General features: G+C 46.1%; 1 protein-coding gene across 1 annotated transcript in view; it reads right to left on the minus strand.

Moving 5' to 3' along the window:
* Iqgap1 (IQ motif containing GTPase activating protein 1) overlaps positions 1 to 19,891 on the minus strand; it is a 95,362-nt gene extending 75,471 nt beyond the window's left edge. Inside the window, exons 1-2 of the mRNA XM_055623055.1 lie at positions 19,716 to 19,891; positions 17,019 to 17,118 (exon numbers count right to left, since the gene is read on the minus strand). Of these exons, the coding sequence (XP_055479030.1) occupies positions 17,019 to 17,118; positions 19,716 to 19,770 (155 nt within the window). The 5' untranslated portion in view covers positions 19,771 to 19,891. The remainder of the gene's footprint in view (positions 1 to 17,018; positions 17,119 to 19,715) is intronic.
* Positions 19,892 to 21,643: the final 1,752 nt, after the last annotated feature.

Raw genomic sequence — 21,643 nt, forward strand, 5'->3', positions numbered from 1 at the left:
CACTAGCCAGCCACAACGCCCACACCCCACACTCTGAACCAAGCCTCAACCAGAGTACCTGCCTGACAAGGCACACCACGGTCAGAGGTGCGCCCGAGTGCCAAAAGTAAGGGAAGGGGACACCAAGTATATGGACGTCATATGCTCCTTCACAGTTTTAGTTTTTCTTGCAAAACCCAGCCAACAAATGGCCTCCCTCTCATTTCAACTCTTAGGCAGGAACCCTCTGCATCACCCACCAGCCGCCACATGCCGCCTTGTGACAGTAAGACTTTTTGCTCTTTCATGTTGGGTGACTTTTCAATGCTTACATCTTCTCTGTCCAATTAATATGGAGGCCTCATTTTAAATAGACTTGCTGTTTTTAATGGGGGGGGGGGCTCTGTACACACTACTACAGGCACAGAGGAGACTAAGAGGCCCCAGACCTCCCCCCAGGGCCTGGAGTTTCACATACATAGGGAGCCGGGAATGGAACTGGAAAAACAGCAGGCGCTAACTGCTGAGCCATCTCTCCAGGTCCTGCATAAAAACCTCCTAATAGCAGGGCTAACTTAGTGTTTTTAATTCTCCCTGGTACTACCACCAAACTGTCCTGAACAATGGAAGAGGTTTGTTTTTTTTTTTTTTTAATGCTTTTCACTTGTTTTAAATTAATAAAAAAAATTTTCTCATACTTTTCCACATCAGAGAAAAATGGACAGTGTAATATTATCAAGTCATTCCAAACAGTGTTTTAAAAAATTGGGAATGAAAACAAAACTTAACTTTAAATAACTTCAGAAACAGGGGCTGGAGAAAGGACTCAGCTGTTAAGAGCACTGGCTGCTCTTCCACAGGTCGTAAGTTCAAGTCCCAGCACACACATGGTGGCTCACAACTGTCTATAATGGAATCTGATGCCCTCTTCTAGTACACATGTGCACCCAGACAAAGCACCCCCATATATAGGATACAGGAATGAGGGAAGGGAGGGAGGGAGGGAGGGAGGGAGGGAGGGAGGGAGGGAGGGAGGAAGAAAGGAATCTTTAAATAATTCAGAAAGTTTCAGCATAGTAAGAAGCTTCCATTGACTATGAAGTCTATGCTTGAAAATCCTCTACAGTCTGGTTTTCCACAGTGGCTCTGACAAGTGTGAGTGCTCTTGGAAAGGGTGCCTATGCACACGCTTGCGTAGGCATGTGAAGGCCAGAGGTCAGCCTCAGATGTCATTCCTCAGGTGCTGTCCACCGTGTGTGCATGTGCATGTGTTGTTTTAAAGAAGAAAATCCCAACTGTTTGGCCAGATGCTGGGGTGAAAGTCTACTAGCTCAGAGCGGCAGAGAAAGGGCCCAGCTGACCCCCCCTACTTACGCAGCTGACACCCCAGAAGGAAAGAGCTGAGTCTACTCAGCTCAAGTCCCCCCCCAGGGGGGGGGCAGTGTGCAACTTTCTATTCTGCTCAAGTCCCAGAAAGAAAAAGCCCTTTCCACTCATGTCCCAGAAGGAAAAAGCCAAAGGCCCCCTTTCCTTCTTAAACACCCTCCCTCTCAATGCCCCTCCTTTCTGTTTACTTCCTGTCAGCTGGTTTCTTGCTTCCTCTTTTGACCTATGGTTAAACTTTATTTAATCCTGTGTACAGAAAACTCTTGGATTAAAGGTGTGTGTTCGGGCTGAGCCATACCAAACAAGAAACAGGTTTTAACAGGTTTTGATATATTTTCAGGGTGAATATATCAAAATATATTGGGATCAAATATCCTGCAACATTTTTATGTGTGTGTTCCAGGCCACACTACATATGTGAGGTTAGGGCTGGGTCTCTCCTTCCATCTTTTCAATGGTTCCAGGGATCAAATTCAGGTCAGACTCAGTGGTGAACAAATATCTCAGATTTCATTTGTTCTTCCCACTAATTCGACTTCTCTCCAAGTCTGTGCTTAAACCTTCTTTTTTTCAAAGATTTATTTATTTATGTAGGTTATGGATATGGGTGTTTTGCCTCAATGTACAGTTGCATACCAGAAGGCGGCACTGGATTCCACGGGACTATAGTTATAGATGGTTGTAAGCCACCATGTGGGTGCTGGGAAATGAACTCAGGACCTCTGGAAGAGCAGCCAGCACTCGTACCTGCTGAGCCATCTCTCCAGCCCCTAGACCTCTTTTTCACCACAATGTCGAAAATCATTATTATTACACTGTTGATAAGTCAATGTATTTTAAAAAGAGAATTTGTTCTATTAACCATTTCCCTAGCAATTCAAATTTGATTGACACATCACTTATGCCTTCATATGATCTGATGTTTGACACAGAAGATGCCCTAAAGAGCTTTCTTTGAGTTAAAAATCCAGCTGAGAGTGATGGCAGATGGCTTATACCTGTAATCCCAGAATTTGGGAGATAGAGGCAGGAAGATCAAGAGGTCATCGAGGTCATCTCTGGCTAGACAGTGAGTTGTAGGCCACCCTGGGCTACATGAGATCCTACCCCTTAAGACAAAGAAACAAAAAGCAGGGAGGGGCTGGGAATACAGCTCCGTTGGTTGGCTGCTGGCCTGACGCTTGAAGCCTCCCTGGGTTAGGTCTCCAGCACCGAAGAGGTAGTGACAGAAAGACCAGAACACCAAGGCCATCCTCAGCTGCCAAATACATCTAAGGTTAGCGTGAGCTACACAAGATCCCATTTCTCAAATGGAGCAAACCAACAGCTCTTTTTCCGAGATAAGCTTTGCAGGCTCACCATTTTTAACCATTTTAAGGCAAGCAGGTTGGTGACTTTTTGTTGTTATAGCCACTATGCTGTGCAGCCATTGTTATAATATAGTCCCAGAATGCTGTCACCACCGGAAGAGAAGACCTGACACCCCTCAAGCAGCCACTCCCCTCCAGCACCCCTTTTAAAACCTGGCTTACTCAGGCAGCTATAAATCATCTTAATTACTCTGCAATCAAACTCATATTTATCCAACCTCTCTGCAAAGTATCACAAGACACACTTGCAAATGCCTTGCTGCAATCTAGACATTACTTGTTTTTCTGACTCACCAGTCTGGTGACCCTGTTCAAGAGATGTTTCTGCAACATAGCTCTCCAAAGGAGTCTATGGTGAGGAGTCAGTGTGGCTCCTAGCATCCTTTCTGTTCTCACTAAATCCTCATAAGAGGTCTATCTGACAATGTGCCCTGGAATTTTGCCATTCCTGTGTTTTGTCAGAAACTGGTTCACTCGATCAGAATTTGTGATATGTTTTCTTTTCTTTTGAATAATTGGTACATTTGCAATCCCAGTTCTTAAGAATCATAGATTTGCTCTTTACAATGCCTGTGTGTGATGGCGCCCGCCTGTGATGGTATGCGCCTGTAATCCCAGCACTTAGGCAGTAGAAGTAGGAGAAACAGGAGTAGTCTTGACTACATGAGATCGTCTCAAAAAAGAAAGAAAGAAGGAAGGAAGGAAGGAAGGAAGGAAGGAAAGAAAGAAAGAAAGAAAGAAAGAAAGAAAGAAAGAAAGAAAGAAAAGAAAGAAACCAATGTCTTAAAGATCAAGGACAACAGTTCAGCAATTATATTCAACCAATTAGTGAAAGTCTTTCATTTAAACTCTGTCAGCCTCCAGGAATGAGAACTCAGTGACAACGGAAAGAATTTTAGCACATACAGTAGGAAAGAGATGACAATAGACATCACAAGTTCTTAATGAAATCATTGCTCAAATCCCTAACTGACAGAGAACAGTATTTCCCAGACCAGAACCAAAATACTGGTTCCAAGGCATGCAGTCTCTGAGAGACAACAAACTGAACAGCCTTGAGGAATGCTGAATATACCAGCCTCTTCCTTAGAGATTCACACACACACACACACACACACACACTAAATTTAAGGTATCAACTCAGATACTAAAGGTCCAGTACATTCTCCTGCCTGTTTATTAATACAGCTATTAATGGTACACAAAACTTAAGATACAGTAGAAAAATCTGGACGAAAACAGAGTAAAATGCACATGTTAGATGTGGTTACACACACCTTTAATCCCAGCACCCACGAGGCAGAGGCAGGTGAATCTCTAAGAGTTCAAGGCCAGCCTGGTCCACAAGTGAGTCCCAGCCCAGCCAGACCTACATAGTGAGACCTGGCCTCAAAAAACAAAACAAAACAAAAAAGACATCCACCCAAGTCCTCAAGTCAAAATTCTAAATTAATCAAAGAGTTAAATGAAATGCTAAAATTCAACATATATGTGTGTATATATCTGTACAATTTTATCATTTATATATGTTATATGTGTGTGCATACATGTATTGTACACGTTCATATCTAATATACTGTAATATATATATATATATGAATATATGATACTACATTTACATGTAGGCCAGGGGCTGGCCTGGAGGTAAAGCCCAACAGAATACTTGCCTTTCATGGTCAAGGCCCTGGGTTCAATGTCTACCACTGAAGGAAGAGGGGGAGAAAAACATAAGAGAATATTTTTAAGACTTAGTTTTTGGTAATTTTTAATTATGTGTATGTATAACTGTGTAACAAGCCTGTTTAGCAAGATATGCTCTTAAGAAGATGTGCGTACTCCTTCTTTGGCTATCAGACTACTGAAAGAATGGACCCCAAGAAATTATAGAGTCCCCAGGACTCTCCTGCTGGGAGAGGAACACAGGGCCGCCCTGGGGACATCCAGAGAGAACTTGTTTTTAGGAATATCACTTAGTCCTGGTCAGATGACCCTGCAGCAGACTATGAGCTGAGATGAGGTGGACCACACCTTACTGGACTACTTACTAGCTGTGTATCTTGCTTCCTACTCAAACCCTACCCTCAGGGCAGGCCCTTGGGGAGCACTTTAGGAACTGTGCTGGCTCTCTTTGTCCCTCTTCCCAGCATGGCTACATTCAATAAAAACTCTTTTGCTTTTTGCTATTACAAAGTGTGTGAGTGTGTGCGTGTGCATGTGCGTGCGTGCGTGCGTGCGTGTGTGTGTGTGTGTGTGTGTGTGTGTAAGAGAGAGAGAAAGAGGACTCAAATCCCTGGGCAACTGCCAGTCATCCAACATGGGTGCTGGGAAGCAAACTCAGGTCCTCTGGAAAAGCAATTAGTGCTCTTAACTGTTTAGCCATCTCTCCAGCCCCAGAATGATTTTCTGTAACTTCATATACATTAGGACTATATAAAAATGGCCTGGAAAGGAGTAGCCCAGAAGCTAAAAAAATAAGATTAATAAAGTCAAACATGTTTTAAGATGCTGTTATTTTAAACACCTTACAGAAATAAAGTTTAAACAGCAAACTGGAATATTTACAACACGTATGCATAAAAAGGACCCCTCACTATATAAAGAGCTCCTATAAACCAGTAGGAAAAGACTAATAGAGTAATCCTGGTGGTTCATGTCTATAATCCTGGCTTTCAGGAGGCTGAGGTAGCATGATTGCCAATGGCCCACACACAACATTGCTAACTGCAGCACTGTTTATAATAAAAGAGTAAGAGGGGCAAGAAATGCCTGCCAGCTCGGTAACTGAGAAGCGAAGTTGCAGAAAATAAAGATGAGGCATTTTACTGCACGTGGAAGAGTCCCACGATGCACAGTGCACAACCACTGAAGAAGGAGAGTGGCTCCTACTGACTGGCAGAGAAGCTCTGGACGGGGACAGTTCTAACAGCCTTCTATCTGGAAAGGATGCTCCAGGGGTGGGAAATGGGACCAGGAAGAGGTAGGCTGCTTTTCTCCTGCACACCCTCCTACACCTTCTGAATTATGTACCCATATCCATGTATTCTCGGGTTTTGAATTAAAAAAAATAAAGTCCAACCTGGGACATAACCTGGGACTTTTTTTTTTTAATTACCTCTCACAATAATACCAAAATTCCCTTCTACTTTCTTTCCTCAAAAATCTTACAAATCTTAGAGTCCAGTGTCTCTTTAGAACCCCAGCATCTGCCCCAGCAACAGCAGAGCCCTGGGCTGGCAGCTGCTTCTCCAGTGTTCCTTCTGCTTTTCGTTATGATTTCCAATGAGTCAACAGGAAGGCATTCTCAGTAAAGAAGAAATAGAGGCCTTTAGACAAGGACGTCCCCCGCCCACAAACCCCCAAACACGATTCTTGCCAAAGGGATGGAAGGCAATTTCCAATCCAGCTTGCCACTCCTGTCTGCATGAGGTCACTAGTTAGCAAACGACAGTCTGGTGGGACAGAAGCTAAATCCAAAGGCAGAGACCAGGTTAAAAAGTAGAAAAACTATGAGGAATAGTCCAACAACCCAGTTAAGCACAAAAATATCTAACACATTGGGTGTGGTGGATTGCGCCTGTAAGTCCAACCTACCCATGAGACCAGAACAGGAGAAATGAAATCTGAAGCCAGCCCAGACAACTTAAGGAGACCCTGCTTCAAATCTCCAGGGTTTGTGGTGTGGTTTAGCAGCAGGCAACTAGCCTAGCATGTGTGGGACTCTTAGCTCAATCCTCAATATATAAAACAGACTAAAAGACAAAGTGGACATTAGCAGGTGGGCCAGACTGCACTGAGCAGCTGACACAGCTCCAATTCCTGGCCACTTGCAAGCTGGACACCAGCTGTCTTAATACTGGACCTTGCTGTCTGCCCTTCCATGTCTGCAGACGTCAGGCACACTGGCGATGGCTGCTGTTACACAGACCAAGGCTTGACATATGCAAACAGTTAAGTGACCTTGGGACAAGAGTTAATTCATTTTCCCCTTGGAATAGAAATAAAGCCTACATCACAATAATGTTCGACTTAAGCCTCATCATCAGTAAGAACAGTGTGCTTAAGAACAGTGCCTACTGCTGTCACCGTACAGTCACCAGCAACACCGAAGCAGTGAGGACATGGCGTTAGGAGCAAGGGCTTTGGAGTCCTGGCCAAACTAGAAATCTGCTATGGGAGTGACTGATGAGCTTCGCTGAGCTTCGCTTTCTCATCCACTAACTGTGGGTAATGAGCACATCATCGGGCATGCAGAAAGCTAACTAGATCCATGTGAAGTGCTCAGCACACCGGACACAGAGACAGTGCTCAAAAAACAGTTCTGATGACCACAGGAGAGGGAGCCGAGCAACAGGAAGTCGCTGACGTCAGGACACACAGGGAATACTCTATCATGTCAAATGGCAGGTTGTGGAGCCTCGGATTTCATGGGGCTTTTTTGTTTTTGTTTTAGCTGTCTTAAACAGAAAGATTATAAGTTTTCTATAATATAATGCCTGATTGAAATAATGAAGTTTTCCCAAACAATTATAAGAAGTTTCCTGAAAATTCAAACTTAAGTAAATCTTTGCTTTTCAAATGAAATCACTAACCAAATCCTTCATATATATGTTTACATTTTTTTATTAAAAACACTGACACTATCAGGGGCCTTCCAAAATTAAAATGAAGATGTGGAGCTGCAATTTACTTGCTCAGGTAGGCCCTGGCCCTTGACATTCAACTAGTACTTCACACTCAGCTTGCTTGAAGATATGGTCTCTAAGCAACAGAGTCCCAAATTAAACAAACAGCAGCCATAATATGAATCACTTCCGGAAAGGCTCACATTGCCTACCAGCACTTGCTTTACACAAATACTTGTCACAGGATTTATTTAGGCAGCCCCAATTATAAGCACCCAGGAGCCCATCAAATACCACAAAGTTTAAAAATACTCAAAACCGGTCCTGCCACCTACCAACAGCTATCTCCAAATTGCTACATACTGAAGCAGGAGGAAATACATAGAATCAGAGACAGGACACCTAGAAGACCAAGAAATGAAATTCCTAGAATAGGCTAACTTAAGACCTCAAATCCATTTTTACTATTTTGTCACTGGGGGTTAAAATACATGAGCACGGTGACTGCTTTGACCTCTAAATCCAGGAGAAATAGATACCAAATTAGGTCAAATGAGCAGGCTGCTTAGCTCTAGACTTTCTCAGTCTTGACTGGTGAACAGTATGTACACACAGCCGTGGCTTAGCTCTGTCTGTGGTCACATCCACCTCCACACCACTGTCTGAAAAAAGAACTATAAAGTGTCAACCCACAGCTGGGCAGTGGTGCAAGACTGATCACTCGGGAGGCAGAGGCAGGCGCTTCTTAGTGAGTTGGAGGCCAGCCCGATCTACACAGTGAGTCAAGGACAGCCAAGGCTACACAGAGAAACCCTGTCTGAAAACAACAACAACAAAATGTCAAACCCAGGTCTTCCATGAGCCCTCCTTTCCTCCACCTCCAAGGGGATTTCTATGTACCCCAGTGTTCTTCATGAACTGTTAATGAAAGTAAAAAGACTGTATTAATGAGAGTAGAAAGGCCTAAGAGATCAAAGTGAAAGCTGTGAGAAGTCAGACAACAGAACCAGTGAGAACAAAGCCGAGACTGCAGAACATCAGGGCAGACATGTGAGCGCGCACCTAGGATGGATGCCGCAGATGATTTATGCTACAGCTGTGTGGCTACGACTTTACGTAAACAAATGAAATGAAGAGGAGTCAAAAGGAAGCTATGCAGCGCTCACCCTCAAGACAGAACCAATGAATCAAAAGCATTATTAAAGGGAGATGGATAATTTCCTAGAGCTAAGATGAACAAAAAGATATTACAGGAGGGACCAGCCAGAGGGAGGTCAGAGGACACAGGGAAGAACAAAATGTAACGACACATATGCATTAAAATAAAAATGCCACAGCAAACCCCGGTACTTTGCATGCTAACTCGAAAACTGATTTCAAGAAAGAAAACCACGAGGGAGGTGCTTTTAAACACATGAATCAAGGAGTCTTAGAATGAGGGCTGACTTGGTGTAGACTGCCTGACTCTCACACACAGCACACCTGAGGCCCTGGCTTCAATCCCCACCGCTGAAGGGTCCACATTACAGACAAAGCTGCTAGGACAACACCCGTCAGAAGGGAACAAGAAGTCTATAGAAGTAAAAGAACAAGTCACAGCACCTATCAGGGCACCGACATGGAACTGCTTCAGCTTCTTCAGTAAGAAGGAAAGCAGAGGAAGCGATGAGCAGAGTTGACAATTCTCCTTAACAGGCAAGTCCACAACTAGACTACATAATCTGATATTTAACAAATTAGACGTAAATTGCTACCAGACAATAAAGATTGCTTTAAGCTTCAAACTCGTGGTTTTGTTTTGACTTGGGGTTTGGTTTCCGGTTTCTTGAGACAGGGTATCCCTCTCTCTCCATGTAGCCCTCGATGTCCGAGAGCCCACTATGCAGACCAACCTGGCCTTAAACTCATAGACATGCCTGCCTCTTCCTCTTCCTCTGCCTCTCAGGTCTGGACTAAAGTCATGTGCCCCTACACCCAGCTAACCTGCACTCATTTGTAATTCCAGAACTTAGGAAGTGGAAGAAGGAAAACCAAAGGTTCAAAACAAGCCTGAAATCCCCCCCCACACACACATACACACACGGTGGTGATGATGGGTATCCTGAAACACTGTAATGTTTTTAAAAATCTTTTTAGGTAAAATTATCAAATCACAGAAAAGCTAACAGGTTAAGTGGACCTGTAATCATAGCACTAGTGGGCAGAGACAGGAAGGAGCTCACTACAAACTGAAGAGCTGAGTTCCCCCAGCACCATCGAAAGGAGCCAGGCATGGTAGCATCTTGTAATCTCAATGCTGGGCAGGTGGAAACAGGTGACTCTCCACTGGCTGGCCGGCCTAGCTTTGCTCTACAAATGCCAGGATAGTAAGACCTTGTCTCAAAAAAAGGGGAGGGGGGGGATATTTGCCTGAGGAATTGACATCTGGCTTCCATATTTATGAGCGTATTTCTCACCCACAGGGATGTGCATACTCTCATGTATGCACACAAATACACACGGGAGTGCATGAGCTTATAAAAGCTAACAGTATGGCCATAAAAGGTGGGTAGACAATAGAAAACCTGGATATAAAAATAAAAACTATGGACAGAAATGTAAGAAAGTGTTCAACTTGGACAATAATCAAAGCAGCGTTTTAAACTGGTATAAACCTAAATTAAAATAGTGTATAGATGCTGAAGACAGTAAGAAAACTTTGCGTTTGTGGCTCTGGAGAGATGTTCAATGGTTAGGCACATATGCTGCCCCTGCAGAGGACCTAAACGTTCCCAGGCCCACGTCCGAGGCACACAAGTACCTGCGAGTCCAGCCGAAGAGACCCAACTCCACCTGAGCTCCCCAAGCACCTATACACATGTGCTCGTATCCACCCACAAAGAGACAAACGCACATACATGTAAAAATACAATGAATCTTTTAAAACCTTCAAATTTGTGAACATCTAAAATTATGTACTTATATAGCTTATTCCCCCTTTGCTTTTGCTGCTATCTCACTGCAAAGGGACTTTAGAGACAAGGGTACAGGAGTCAATAAAAGGGCGGTCTTCTTTTTCCCTCTACCTCTAGTCTTCTCCCTGTTACTGTGTTTCCTTTCGAAAACTTCCTCAAGTCTTCAATGGAAACATTAGGGCCACCAGCCTGACAGGGGTGTGTAACTGCTGCCATTGGGACACAGGCTGTTGTGCACAAATGTGCTGGGCCGTAGTCCCAGCATCCTTGGCCACATATGACTACAACTTGCTTGGGATTCTAAAAGTGTATTAACCTTGCATCAAGTCTTATTAAATCTCCCTCTGGCCACAGACCAGGATAAAGAACGTATTCACTGGGCCTACAGAGATGACTCAGAGGTTAGGCGCAAGTAGGCCGGCAAAGCCATCACTAAGCAAGCAAGGCTTCTAAAAACCCATTTGTTGAGTGTCTTCTGTATCTCCCCGGGCCACCACTTTAACGTCCACCACTCTGCAAAACTGCAGCCTTCACTCTGCAGAGTCATGCAGACCCACTGTTTGAGATTAAGCAGCAAAACCAGCAGGACAATGAACGCCTGCTCCAAGTACCTGCTCCAGGACAGTTTGCCCAAGTATCTCAACATTCTCCTCCACGGCCCAGTAACCTCCATAGTCAAGATTTTCAAGGGCATTTGTGAAGAATTTTTCAGTGTTGTACGTAGCTGTAAGTATCATGAGGGCAGCTGCGTGACTTTTCTTAGCAATGATGCTAACTACGAACTACTTGACTGCTCTACGCCAGACAACTTTTGATGTTGGTGAAGCCCAAGCTGGTGTCAGATTCTCCATCCTCCTGCCCTGAAATTACAGACAAGTGCCCCTCCACACCACACCTGCCTTTTGCTTTGTTTCCTTCAGACAGCTATGCAGTCAAGGCTGGCTGGTCAGATCACATCTCACTCCAGCTCCATACTTCTGTCTGGAGACAGAGTCGCCTATGGTTCATGCTGGAGGTTATGGTGCTGACAGTGACTTTGAATTCCTAGTCCTCCATGCCTCTACCTCCCAAAGGCTGGAATCACAATTCTAGCCCCCCATACTGTGTATGTGTGTGTGCGCGCACGCATATTGGTTTCTGCTTATGCATGCATACACATATGGGTCCATGTACTCATGTGTACATGTGACCGTGGAAGCCTAAGCTTTATCACAGGAATCACTGAGGCAGAGTCTCTGAACCCCAGAGCTTGTTAAGATGGCTAGTCTCACTTGACAGCTTTCTGGGGCTGGAATTACACACAGACCACACCACCTGGCGGTTTTCATGGGCATCTGAGGATCTGAACTCAGGTGCTCTTTAATCTTCTAACCATTAAGCCATTGCCCAGCTTCGATTTTTTTTTTTTTCGGGATGGGGGTGGTTGGACAGTCTCCTCATGTCCTGGCTGGCCGGGATTTCACTACTTAGAACCAGCTGGCTTCAAACGCAAAGATTTGCCTAGCTCTGCCTCCTCCTGTACCCCATCCCCAGTGCTTGGATTGACGGCCAATGCCACACCACACCCTGCCTCAGCTCCACATTTGCAGAGTTTACAGAACTCTGGTAAAAGTGACTGACGGTGTAGCAGGAAAGAGAATTCCCGGCTGCCGCGCTGTTACCGCGTGAGCTGCGCGCCCGCCTCCCCCTCAGCCTTCTCCTGCTGAGAACGGTGCGTCTGCGTCTAAGACTTACACTCCATCGAAGCTGGCCCCTCCACCCAAGAACCCCAAACGCTGGTGGACGTGCTACTCCTCCTCGGTATCTCGCCTGTGCATTTAGGGCTTTGCCTTGTAAATATCTTAACATCTGTTTTCAAGAGCAGAGTCTGAGCCAGGAAATACCCACATGTTCCTGGAATTCTAATACCATTCAGGAGAGGGCAACCCAGAAAATGTTCTATGCCAACAACAAAGATGTATGCAAAAAAAAAGAGAGAGAGAGAACCTGTTTTCTCTCCAAAATACCTTCAATTCCCCTCAACTGAAGGTAAGGTGCTTCCACTTAATGCTCAGCTTTTAGTAACATCATGTAGTCACTGACAATCTCCAACAGCAACAGCCTGTACTTGCCCTTCTACAAGGGTAGTTTGGCGAGTGTCTATAGTGTAAATGTGGGGTGTGGGCACTCAGGAAGAAGGTGGCCCAGGGAAGGTTCAAAGGAAAGAAGGGTCTAAATAGAATAGCTGAAAGAGAACTAGGATTAACTGTATTCGTGTGACCTTTAACCTAACTGAATTTCCCCTCTTTTCCAAACCCACTCACACTCTGTCCACGCCTCTGACCTATCTAATACACTCTCTCTTGATTCCTTTTCTCTTTTTACTCAAGCCACCTTCTGATCTTTCTTTCTCTGTTACATTTTCTTGCCTCAAGACCTGAGTACCTACATACCTCACATGTCACTGTCACCTCCTTCAACTGGGTGAAAGGGCATTCCTCTCTCATAGAGCTACTCTTTAGCTAAAATAAATGTCAAGCCCAATCAAGACAGGCATAGATAGATAGATAGATAGATAGATAGATAGATAGATAGATAGATAGATAGATAGATAGATGTAGGCACTAAAAGAGGTCTTTTAGTAGTCTTTGCTCTGCTATATAGCCATTAACTCTGCTATATATATAGCCCCTAGCATTCTAAAATATTTTATTAGAATATCAGCTTAGGGGGCTGGAGAGATGGCTAAGAGGTTAAGAACACTGGCTGTTCTTCCAAAGGTCCTGAGTTCAATTCCCAGCAACCACATGGTGGCTCATAACCATCTATAGTGAGATTTGATGGTCTCCTCTGGCGTGCAGGCAGAACACTGTATAAATAATAAATAAATAAAATCTTTCTTTAAAAAAAGACTATCAGCTTAATTTCCATACCAAAGCTACTTTTCAAACAATAAAGCAGAAATCTCTGCATTATATTCTTGACCATTCCCAGTACATACTTTTGTGAAATCCACACTTAATGAATGTTCTTATTTAATCTTTTGGGAAGCTACGAACCCTAACCTACTCCTGCAGCATTCTCTAGTCTCTGTCCACACAGAGACACAACAGTCCCCACACATTCAAGCTCGCTCTCTAAACTCCTCTCTTTCCCCAAGAACAAATTCTGTTAAAGGCACAGGGGAAACAGAGAGCCCCAGGTCACACAATGATGCCTCTGTAAGAAAAGGTGGAGCTTTCGCTGGGAGGAGCGGAGGCGTTATAAATAGAAGTAAGGTGGGAACCTTTCTCCCTGGACCTCTCTCATCTTTATTCCTGGCCTCGGAGCTGATGTAAACCCCAGATCTTGGGGCTCCTCCAACTTGAGAAAAAATAGGACCAGGCCAATCCAAAAAGATAACCCGGGCTTTTACTGGAGGGGAAGATGAGCCCAGCTGCCCAGGTAAGGCAACAGGGCAGGGAGAGGGAGTCCTGGCTAAGGAGGACTGACTGGCAGGCATCACGTTAGGAGTCTGGAAGACACTCTCCTCTTGTCCTACCAAGACATTCCGAGGTCTCTTGGCTCTCTCTAGTCACAATTTGGACACTTCCATAACTGATTTTCTCATCAGAGATTTTTGTTGGCTTTGGGGGGTAGGGCTGGGGGAAGAGTACTGAACCCAAACTTGATACCATTTACTCCCTGAGCCAGGTGACAGCTCCACAATGCCAGGGTATGGTAAGGCAATGCACAACTATTATTCCAAAGCTAAACCAAACAAATGAGTAACAGAGACTATCACAGATGTGTCCCGCTGCCCAAGTTCCTTCCTAAGCTCTCGAAAACAACTAACTGAAAAGTCTTTCAGGGACTACTGGCCTCTCTGGATGGGTTTTATAAACGGGCTACTTTCCTGTACAGGAAAACATTCCCGTCGGGAGGCACAAGCTCTGAAATACAGCAAGAAAAGAAAGTGCTAAGAGCATCATTAACTCCCTAAGAGGTTATGGCCTAAGAACCATTCAAATTTTTTAAATGTGTGAAAAGATGACAATCCTACTTCTCAGCCAGGGTAAGAAGAACCTAGGTTCCTAAAGGCATTTAAAATATTTAGGTATGGCAGAGCAGTCACTTAAGTGTTTGACGCTAAAACCCAGAGTATCTGCATTCGCAAAAACTTTCCCAGTTAATGACCACTGCCTGCATAAACAAGGAACAGTCCTTAACCAAGAAACCAGGAGAAGCCAGGCGTGGTGGCAGGCAACTATGGCACGGGGCTCATGGTTTTCATCATCCTCAGCTACATTGTGAGCTCTAGGCCTGCCTAGGTTACATGACCTCACCCCTGAAAAAGAAGCTACAAGTAGACTTAGCAAGCACAAGGCCCAAATCCCTAGCACTTCAGGAAAAGTAGAACTTTAAGCTAGACTAAAGGTATGGCAATATCATGATAGATATTGGGAAGATGCTCTGAAATACTGTGAATGCACTGTAAAATGTAAATGCCAGGGTTACACTGTAAAATGGTGATGTCACAGAAGAAACCCTACTGAAACCTAAGCAGAAGAGACACGGGTAGGAGAGGGGAATCAGCAAGCTGCTGCCTTCCTTCTCTTCCCCAATGGCTCCATAGAGCACAAGATGGCCTTTGTGATCAGCTGCAGCTTACAAATTCCTTGGGAGAAATTCACAATTTAAATGGCAGAGGACTTAGCATTTCTGTCCCCTTACAAGCCTCCTATGAGAAAAAGTTCCCTTTCTCACAGTGTTCTCTTCTCTGGCTACCTATGTTTTCATTACCTGTTAAAGCAACAGAGAAGCTCAGCGCTACAGCAAATGCCGTCTACGCTTCATCCCCTGGCACTGCCAAAACTATTGTAATAAACTTCCATTTAGAAGACTAGTGTCAGCCAGGCAGCGGTGGCACACGCCTTTAAGCCCAGCACTCAGGAGGCAGAGGCAGGTGGATCTTTGAGTTTGAGGGCAACCTGGTCTACAGAGTGAGCCTCAGGACAGGCAGGGTTACAGAGAGACCCTGTCTCAGAAAACAAAAGAAAGACCCTGTCTGGAAGAAAAAAAGAAGAAGACAGAGAGAGAAACTGGTGTCATTCTCGTTAATCCTTACCTAATTATCACTAAGATCTTTCTCTGGCTCTCAGAAAAGGCATTAACCTCAGAGAAGCAGCTGAGTCACGAAGACAGAATAAGGGACAGGAAAGGTGGCTCAGGAGTTAAGAGATGCTTCTGTTCCTAGCACCCATGTCAAGTGACTCATGACCTCCTTCAACTCCAGTTCCACGGAATCTGATGCCTCTGGCCTCTGGGGGCACATAGATACATCCACACATAGGCATATGCTCATGTGTCACGCACGTGCGCATCTGCGCACACACACACACACACAGACTTAAAAATAAAAAGTAAATATTATAAAGAGTCCAGAGAGGGGCAGCAAGGGGACCCTAACTGAGGCCAACTTTGTCATTTTTGGAGAAAGGGAAGCTCTTGAAGGGCTTATTCTGGCCTCAGGAACACTTCCTGTATTTGCTGCTGACCTCCCTGGGTGATCTTAACAGGTTTAGAATCATTAAAAATAAATAAAGAAAGAAGATCTTCCCTCTTGTTTTAATCAGCCCCACTTGAAATATCCTTGATTTTCATAAAACTTGGATGACAAGCAGCTTCCACTGCTTCCTCACTGTACAGGGTCTATAATTGTGTTTATCTGCTCTGGAACCCTACATAAAGAATGTAAGCAACAGAACAAAAGGAACGCCTGATAACAAATTGACACCCTAAAATTAAGATCACAAGTCCTGAGATATGTGGGAAAGATAAGCAGCAGCTGTGCGCTCACTCCATAATGAGTGGAGAGGAGATGGGCGTGGTGGTGCGTGCCTGTGATCTCAGCCCCTCGGAGGTAAGAGTCCGAAGCCAACCTGGAGCTACCTGAGACCCTGTCTCAAAATGTGTGTGTGTGTGTGTGTGTGTGTGTGTGTGTGTGCGTAGAGGGGTGGGAGTGGCACCCAGGAGCACACAAGTTTGATGACAGGTCTCTCAGTGCTGCCGAATAGATGATCTATACCCACAGTACTGTCCTTGTTAGACAAGTTCTGCAGTTTCTTCTGGTAGTGGTGTCTCTTCCAGGACCGTGGGCCCTTGACAAGCATTTAACCACTGAGGCACACCCTCAGCCCCTTACGGCAACACTGCCATTAGCCCCCAAACCTAATACCCACTCCATGAGTCTCGAGGAGACAGGGCTCAATATATAAACTAAGATCAACCATCACAGACAGCTGGCAGCACCCAAAACAACCAGTATAAATAGAAACACTAAATAACACAAATCTGGAAATCTTTTCAGTATGGACAGATATTCAACACAATGTTTCATGATAAACCACTTGATCCCACGAATGGATACACTACACTTATCCTACTTCCTTATCCTCTCAGCTACCAGCCTTCAACACTCTCACCTAAAATACAACACACAGAAAGAAAGCTACCTGTGGAGGCTGGACAGATGGCTCAGCAGTTTGGACACTTGCTAACACACGTCCTCTTTCAGAGGACCAGACCTGGGCTGCCGGTGCCCACGTCAGGTGACCGTACCTCCTCCTTCTAACCTTCCCAAGCACCCATATGCAAGTACCAAAACGAACACATACATAAAACCAAATCTCTTTAAAAGAACATCAGTTCCCTTCTCCCGGCCTACTCTGCAGTTAGTCCGTCTTTACCTCTTTGCTTCTTCCAAATGACAGAGGTACTCATAGGCCACATTCTGCCGTCTCCTTTCATCCATCTCCTCTGCAGTGAGTCTCTCATTATCCAGGACAGCTAAAACAAGACAAGAGAATAAATTCTAAAGTCTGTACTTTTCCTCAGCAATAAACGAGGACCACAGTCCTCAAATTGCTACTAACCGCCTAGAAAAACAAGCCATGTGCTTTCAACTATACTTATATATATGTATGTATACACACACACACACACACACACACACACACACGTGCTGGTTTTGAAGAGGCTCTGAGTTCCTAGCACCCACATGGCTACTCACCAGCATATGTTATTTTAGTTTAAGGAGATCCAGTGCCCTGTCTCTGGCCTCCAAGGACACCAGGTATGGAAGTAACTGAAGAGCTCGCTGCACATAGGGGCAGCATTAACTGGACTTTTTTTTTTTTTTTTTTTTAAGAAGTCTGGGAGCTGAAGAAATGACTCAGCAGTTAAGAGGATTAGCTGCTCTTGCAGAGGACCTGGGTTCGATTTCCAGCACCCACATGAAGGCTCACAACCAGTTATAATTTCAGTTCCAGTGGGATCAGACATTCTCTTCTGGCCTCTGTAGGCACCAGGTACACACACAGCACACAGCTATCATACATGCAGGCAAGCCACCCAGACACATAAAATTTTTTTAAAAGAAAAGAACCAGGTATGATGGCACAACCCTGTAATCCCAGCACTTAGAAGGCAGAGGAGGGCAGATCTCTGAGTCCAAAGCCATATTGGCTTTTTTTTTTTTTGGCTTTTTTTGAGACAGGGTCTCTCTTGTGTAGCCTTGGCCCTCCTGGTTTGCTCTGTAGACCAGGCAATCCACTTGCCACTGGCTCCCTGAATAAGCCATACTGTCTTAAATAGCAAGTTCAGGCCAGCTAGAATTAAAAAGCGAGATCCTGTCTCAGATAAATTATTAGAGGGGAGAGAGATGGGAGGTAGATACAATCATATTTCAATTTTTATCTGTGTGAAGTTCTCAAGAAATCAGATTTTTAAATGTCTTAAATATACATGTACTACGTTTTCTTGAAGCCTCAGAAGGTACCAAGGGCTGTCCTGTTGGTCAGAACTAAACAGAGGGCATCATACTCTCCCTTCTTTATTCATAAACAAAGCCAGCCGATATCGGACTAAGCGGTTTATGTTCATTCTCCCACAAAAGCCCAGAACAAGCCTGTGATTACCACTACTTGACAGACGAGGAAACTGAGGCTGGATGAACTCAGGGCTAGGGCTAATAAAGGGGCCTACATTCAAATCCACCTGTCTCCAGGGCTTGTGGATATAACCTTAAAGCAACCTGCCTCCTCCACAGTTATGCCAAGGCATGACATGAATCCCTAGCTCCTGGGGAAGGTGATCAAAGCCATTCTCACTCTGGCCTCAACTACTTTTAGAAATACCTTTTACCCTTCTCCTTTCCCACTCAATTCAACACTACACTACAAGCCACTCAGTCTACGCACAGTCTACTGCACCGTTCAAATCTCTGTTCAAAAATCACCAACTGTGTTCCCACGGCCTCCCCAAGTCCCTTCTCTTCACCCTCATTACTCTTTACACCTAGTTAGTTCGTGCATCCTGCGTCTTTATTGCACCTTATTTTTTTTTTTTCCTTTCCTGCAGCTGAAGGCTGAACCCTTAGACTTGCCAGGAAAAGAACTCTACTACTGGGCTAAATTCCTAAACCCCACATCTTATTATCAATCGTTCATGCACCCGCCTCTCTCTGACAGTTTTCAAAGGCCCTGCTTGGTCTTAGTCATTCCCAATTTCACGAACGTGGCACACTACCAACACATAACTGCAGGTGTGTCAAAGTATCCTTTAAGAATGTACTTTTCCGGGGCTGGAGAAATGGCTCAGCGGTGAAGAGCACTGGCTGTTCCTCCGGAGTAACCCTGGTTCAATTCCCTGAACCCACACGGCAGCTCACAACTGTCTGGTCTGTAACTCCAGTGGATCTGATTCCCTCACACGGGTATATATGTATGTCAAATGTACATTAAAAAATTTTTTTTAAAAAATGTACTTTTCCCAGGCCATAAATAAAATCGAAACCCAAGACTCAAAGGGATCGGCTTGTAATTACTATCCCACGCACAGCTGGTGAACTCACAGGTGTTGCAGGGAGGGATGGCCTCAGAAAATGAGGAAGTCGGGGAGGGGGTTAGAGGTGTGTACGTTTTAATTCTACTTTTGAAATGCTGACCGGAGAACGCAGCCCGGGGAAGTTTAACCCGCAGCTAGGCTGAAGCCGCGCGGGTCTGCACCCCGGGTAACCCTCGCGGGCGGCGATCGGGGCAGCCCCTTCCCCACCACGCCCGAGCAGAACCCCCGGGTGGAGTGCCAAGGACACGCCCTGCACAATCCTCCTGCCACCTCACCCCAGGCCGTCTTCCCCAATCTCAGCAGAGCCGAGCGGCGGAGGCGCTGGGTGGGGCTCCGCTGCCGCAGCGCCGAGCGAAGGCGCCGGTTCCTCCCCGCCGCCTCCGGAGCCCGGGAAGGCTGGGACGCCGACCCCGCTTGCCAGGCTCACAGCCGGGCTGCTCTTCCGGGTCCGCACGGTCCCAAGCGCCCGCCCGGCTGAGCCCCCAGGAGGAGCCGAGCCTGGCCCCTGGCCCGCGCACCCCGAAGCCCCCGGCACTTACAGCCATAGTGCGGCCGCACCACACCTAGCCCGTCAACCTCCTCCGCGGCGGACATGGCGGCCGAGTCCGGGTATCCGGCGAGGAAGCGCTGAGACCTTGAAGACGCCGGCGACGGTAGCAGCGGCAACTCCTGCCCAGTGCGCGGGCTGTCGCTGTCCCCAAGGCCCCGCCCCGCGCCATCGGCCCCACCCTGCAGGCCCCGCCCCGCAGACCCCGCCCTTGAGGCCTCGCCCAGAGCGGGCGGAAGGGGCGTGGTCGCCTTGGCGGGACCCGCCCCTGCGCGCTTCGCCCTCCACTTGCGGAAGCGAGGGGGCGGAGCGAGGGAGGCAAGTCCTCAGACCGGCTCGGTCCGTTGTCCCCACGCTCCTTCGCGCGGCTCGAACTGAAAGGGCCGCCACCGTCGGCAGCTCGAAGTCCTAACGCTTTCGGCCGCCTGCCTTGCCCCGACGGCTGAGTTAACCCCCTCTGCACCGCGGCTCGTTGAAAGAGCCGTTTCAGGTCGCCCAGGGTGTTCTCGGTGGACGCAAATAGGACCCATACTGATAGGAAAGGCTTCCACCCCTACTGTCTGCCAGTCTGTCAATCTGGCCTCTGTTCTCCCTAGCAGTGCTAGAGTCTAGAACCGCTCAGTATCTTAAGATCGGGGAGGTGAAGATGCTGAAGCGGGAAAGCTCTTCTTTGCAAGCTCTTAGGGGGATCTTGACCCTGTTAGGTATGCCCCTTCTTGTTGCCCTTGTGATCAGTATCATTATTCAACCGAATTCTATCCTGAGCCTCTCTCTCATCTCTCTTCCCTACCCATCCCCCACCCCGTCTCAGTAACTTGCCGGGCATAGTGGTGCATGCCTATAATCAGCCCATATTTGGGAGGTTGAGGCAGAAGGATCAGCACGAATTGGAGGCCAGCATGGATTTCAGAGTGAGCCACTGCCTCCAAAAAATAATAGTAATTCAAGTAAAGTCTCATTCTCAGTGACCTTACGCTCACCATAAACCACTGATGGCCTCTACAGACAGTCCAGGCCGTCTGGAAGCCTCTCAGTAATTTCAAGCTATCTAGCACGCACTTCAGCTTGAATGTCCCACAGACACTAAAAGCTTCCCACGCTGAACGTTGATCCTGCTCCTCCTCCATTCTCTATTCGCTCACCAGTCACACACACCCCAGCTTTCTTGCCTCGACTCTGTTTCTGAGGCATCTAGTTTTTGTTTCTGTCCCCACCTGCGATAACACTGTTTACATGATCCTAATCTCTGTTCTCATTTCTGTGAACCAGATTGCCAGCATCACCAGTGTGTTCTTTTGTTCTTTCCAAAACACAGTTCTCTTTTCTTTTTTTTTTTTTGGTTGGGGGGAAGTGGTGATGAGAAAAGGTCTCACTGTGTAGCTCTGGCTGTGTCCTGGAACTCACTATGTAGACCAGGCTAGCCTTGAAGATCTACCCACCTTCTGCCTCCTGAGTGCTGGGACTGAAGGCATGTGCCACCACACCCAGCTCCAGAGCTCTTGTCTTGGATGTACTTTTTCCCTGCTCTCCCCTTCACAAATATGGTTCAGGTCCCTCAGCATGCCAGACGAGCACCTTTGCAACCTGATTCCAGCCGTTTTCAATTTGCTGACTCTTCCTTACAAACATCCTTCTTAGGCATGGCGAGGCAGAGGCACGCAGATCTCTGTGAGTTCAAGGTCAGATTAAGCTACATAGGAGTGCCAGGACAGCCAGAGCTATGTAGAGAGGCCCTGCCTCAAAAATAAAATTAAAAACTTTAAAACTTCCTTTATATGGTGCCAAGGATACAGCTCATGCCCTGACCTATGCTGGTCAAGCCCTGAAAAAGATACATGACAATCTGCAAGCAGCTGGAGCTCACCAGTATTCTCAGTACTCCTGGGGCAGAAGCAAGAGCGGGGTAGGCAAGTGGGTACA

This window comes from Psammomys obesus, unplaced genomic scaffold (genome assembly GCF_907164565.1).
Source record: "Psammomys obesus unplaced genomic scaffold, mPsaObe1.curated_primary_1811, whole genome shotgun sequence".
Classification (NCBI taxonomy): domain Eukaryota; kingdom Metazoa; phylum Chordata; class Mammalia; order Rodentia; family Muridae; genus Psammomys; species Psammomys obesus.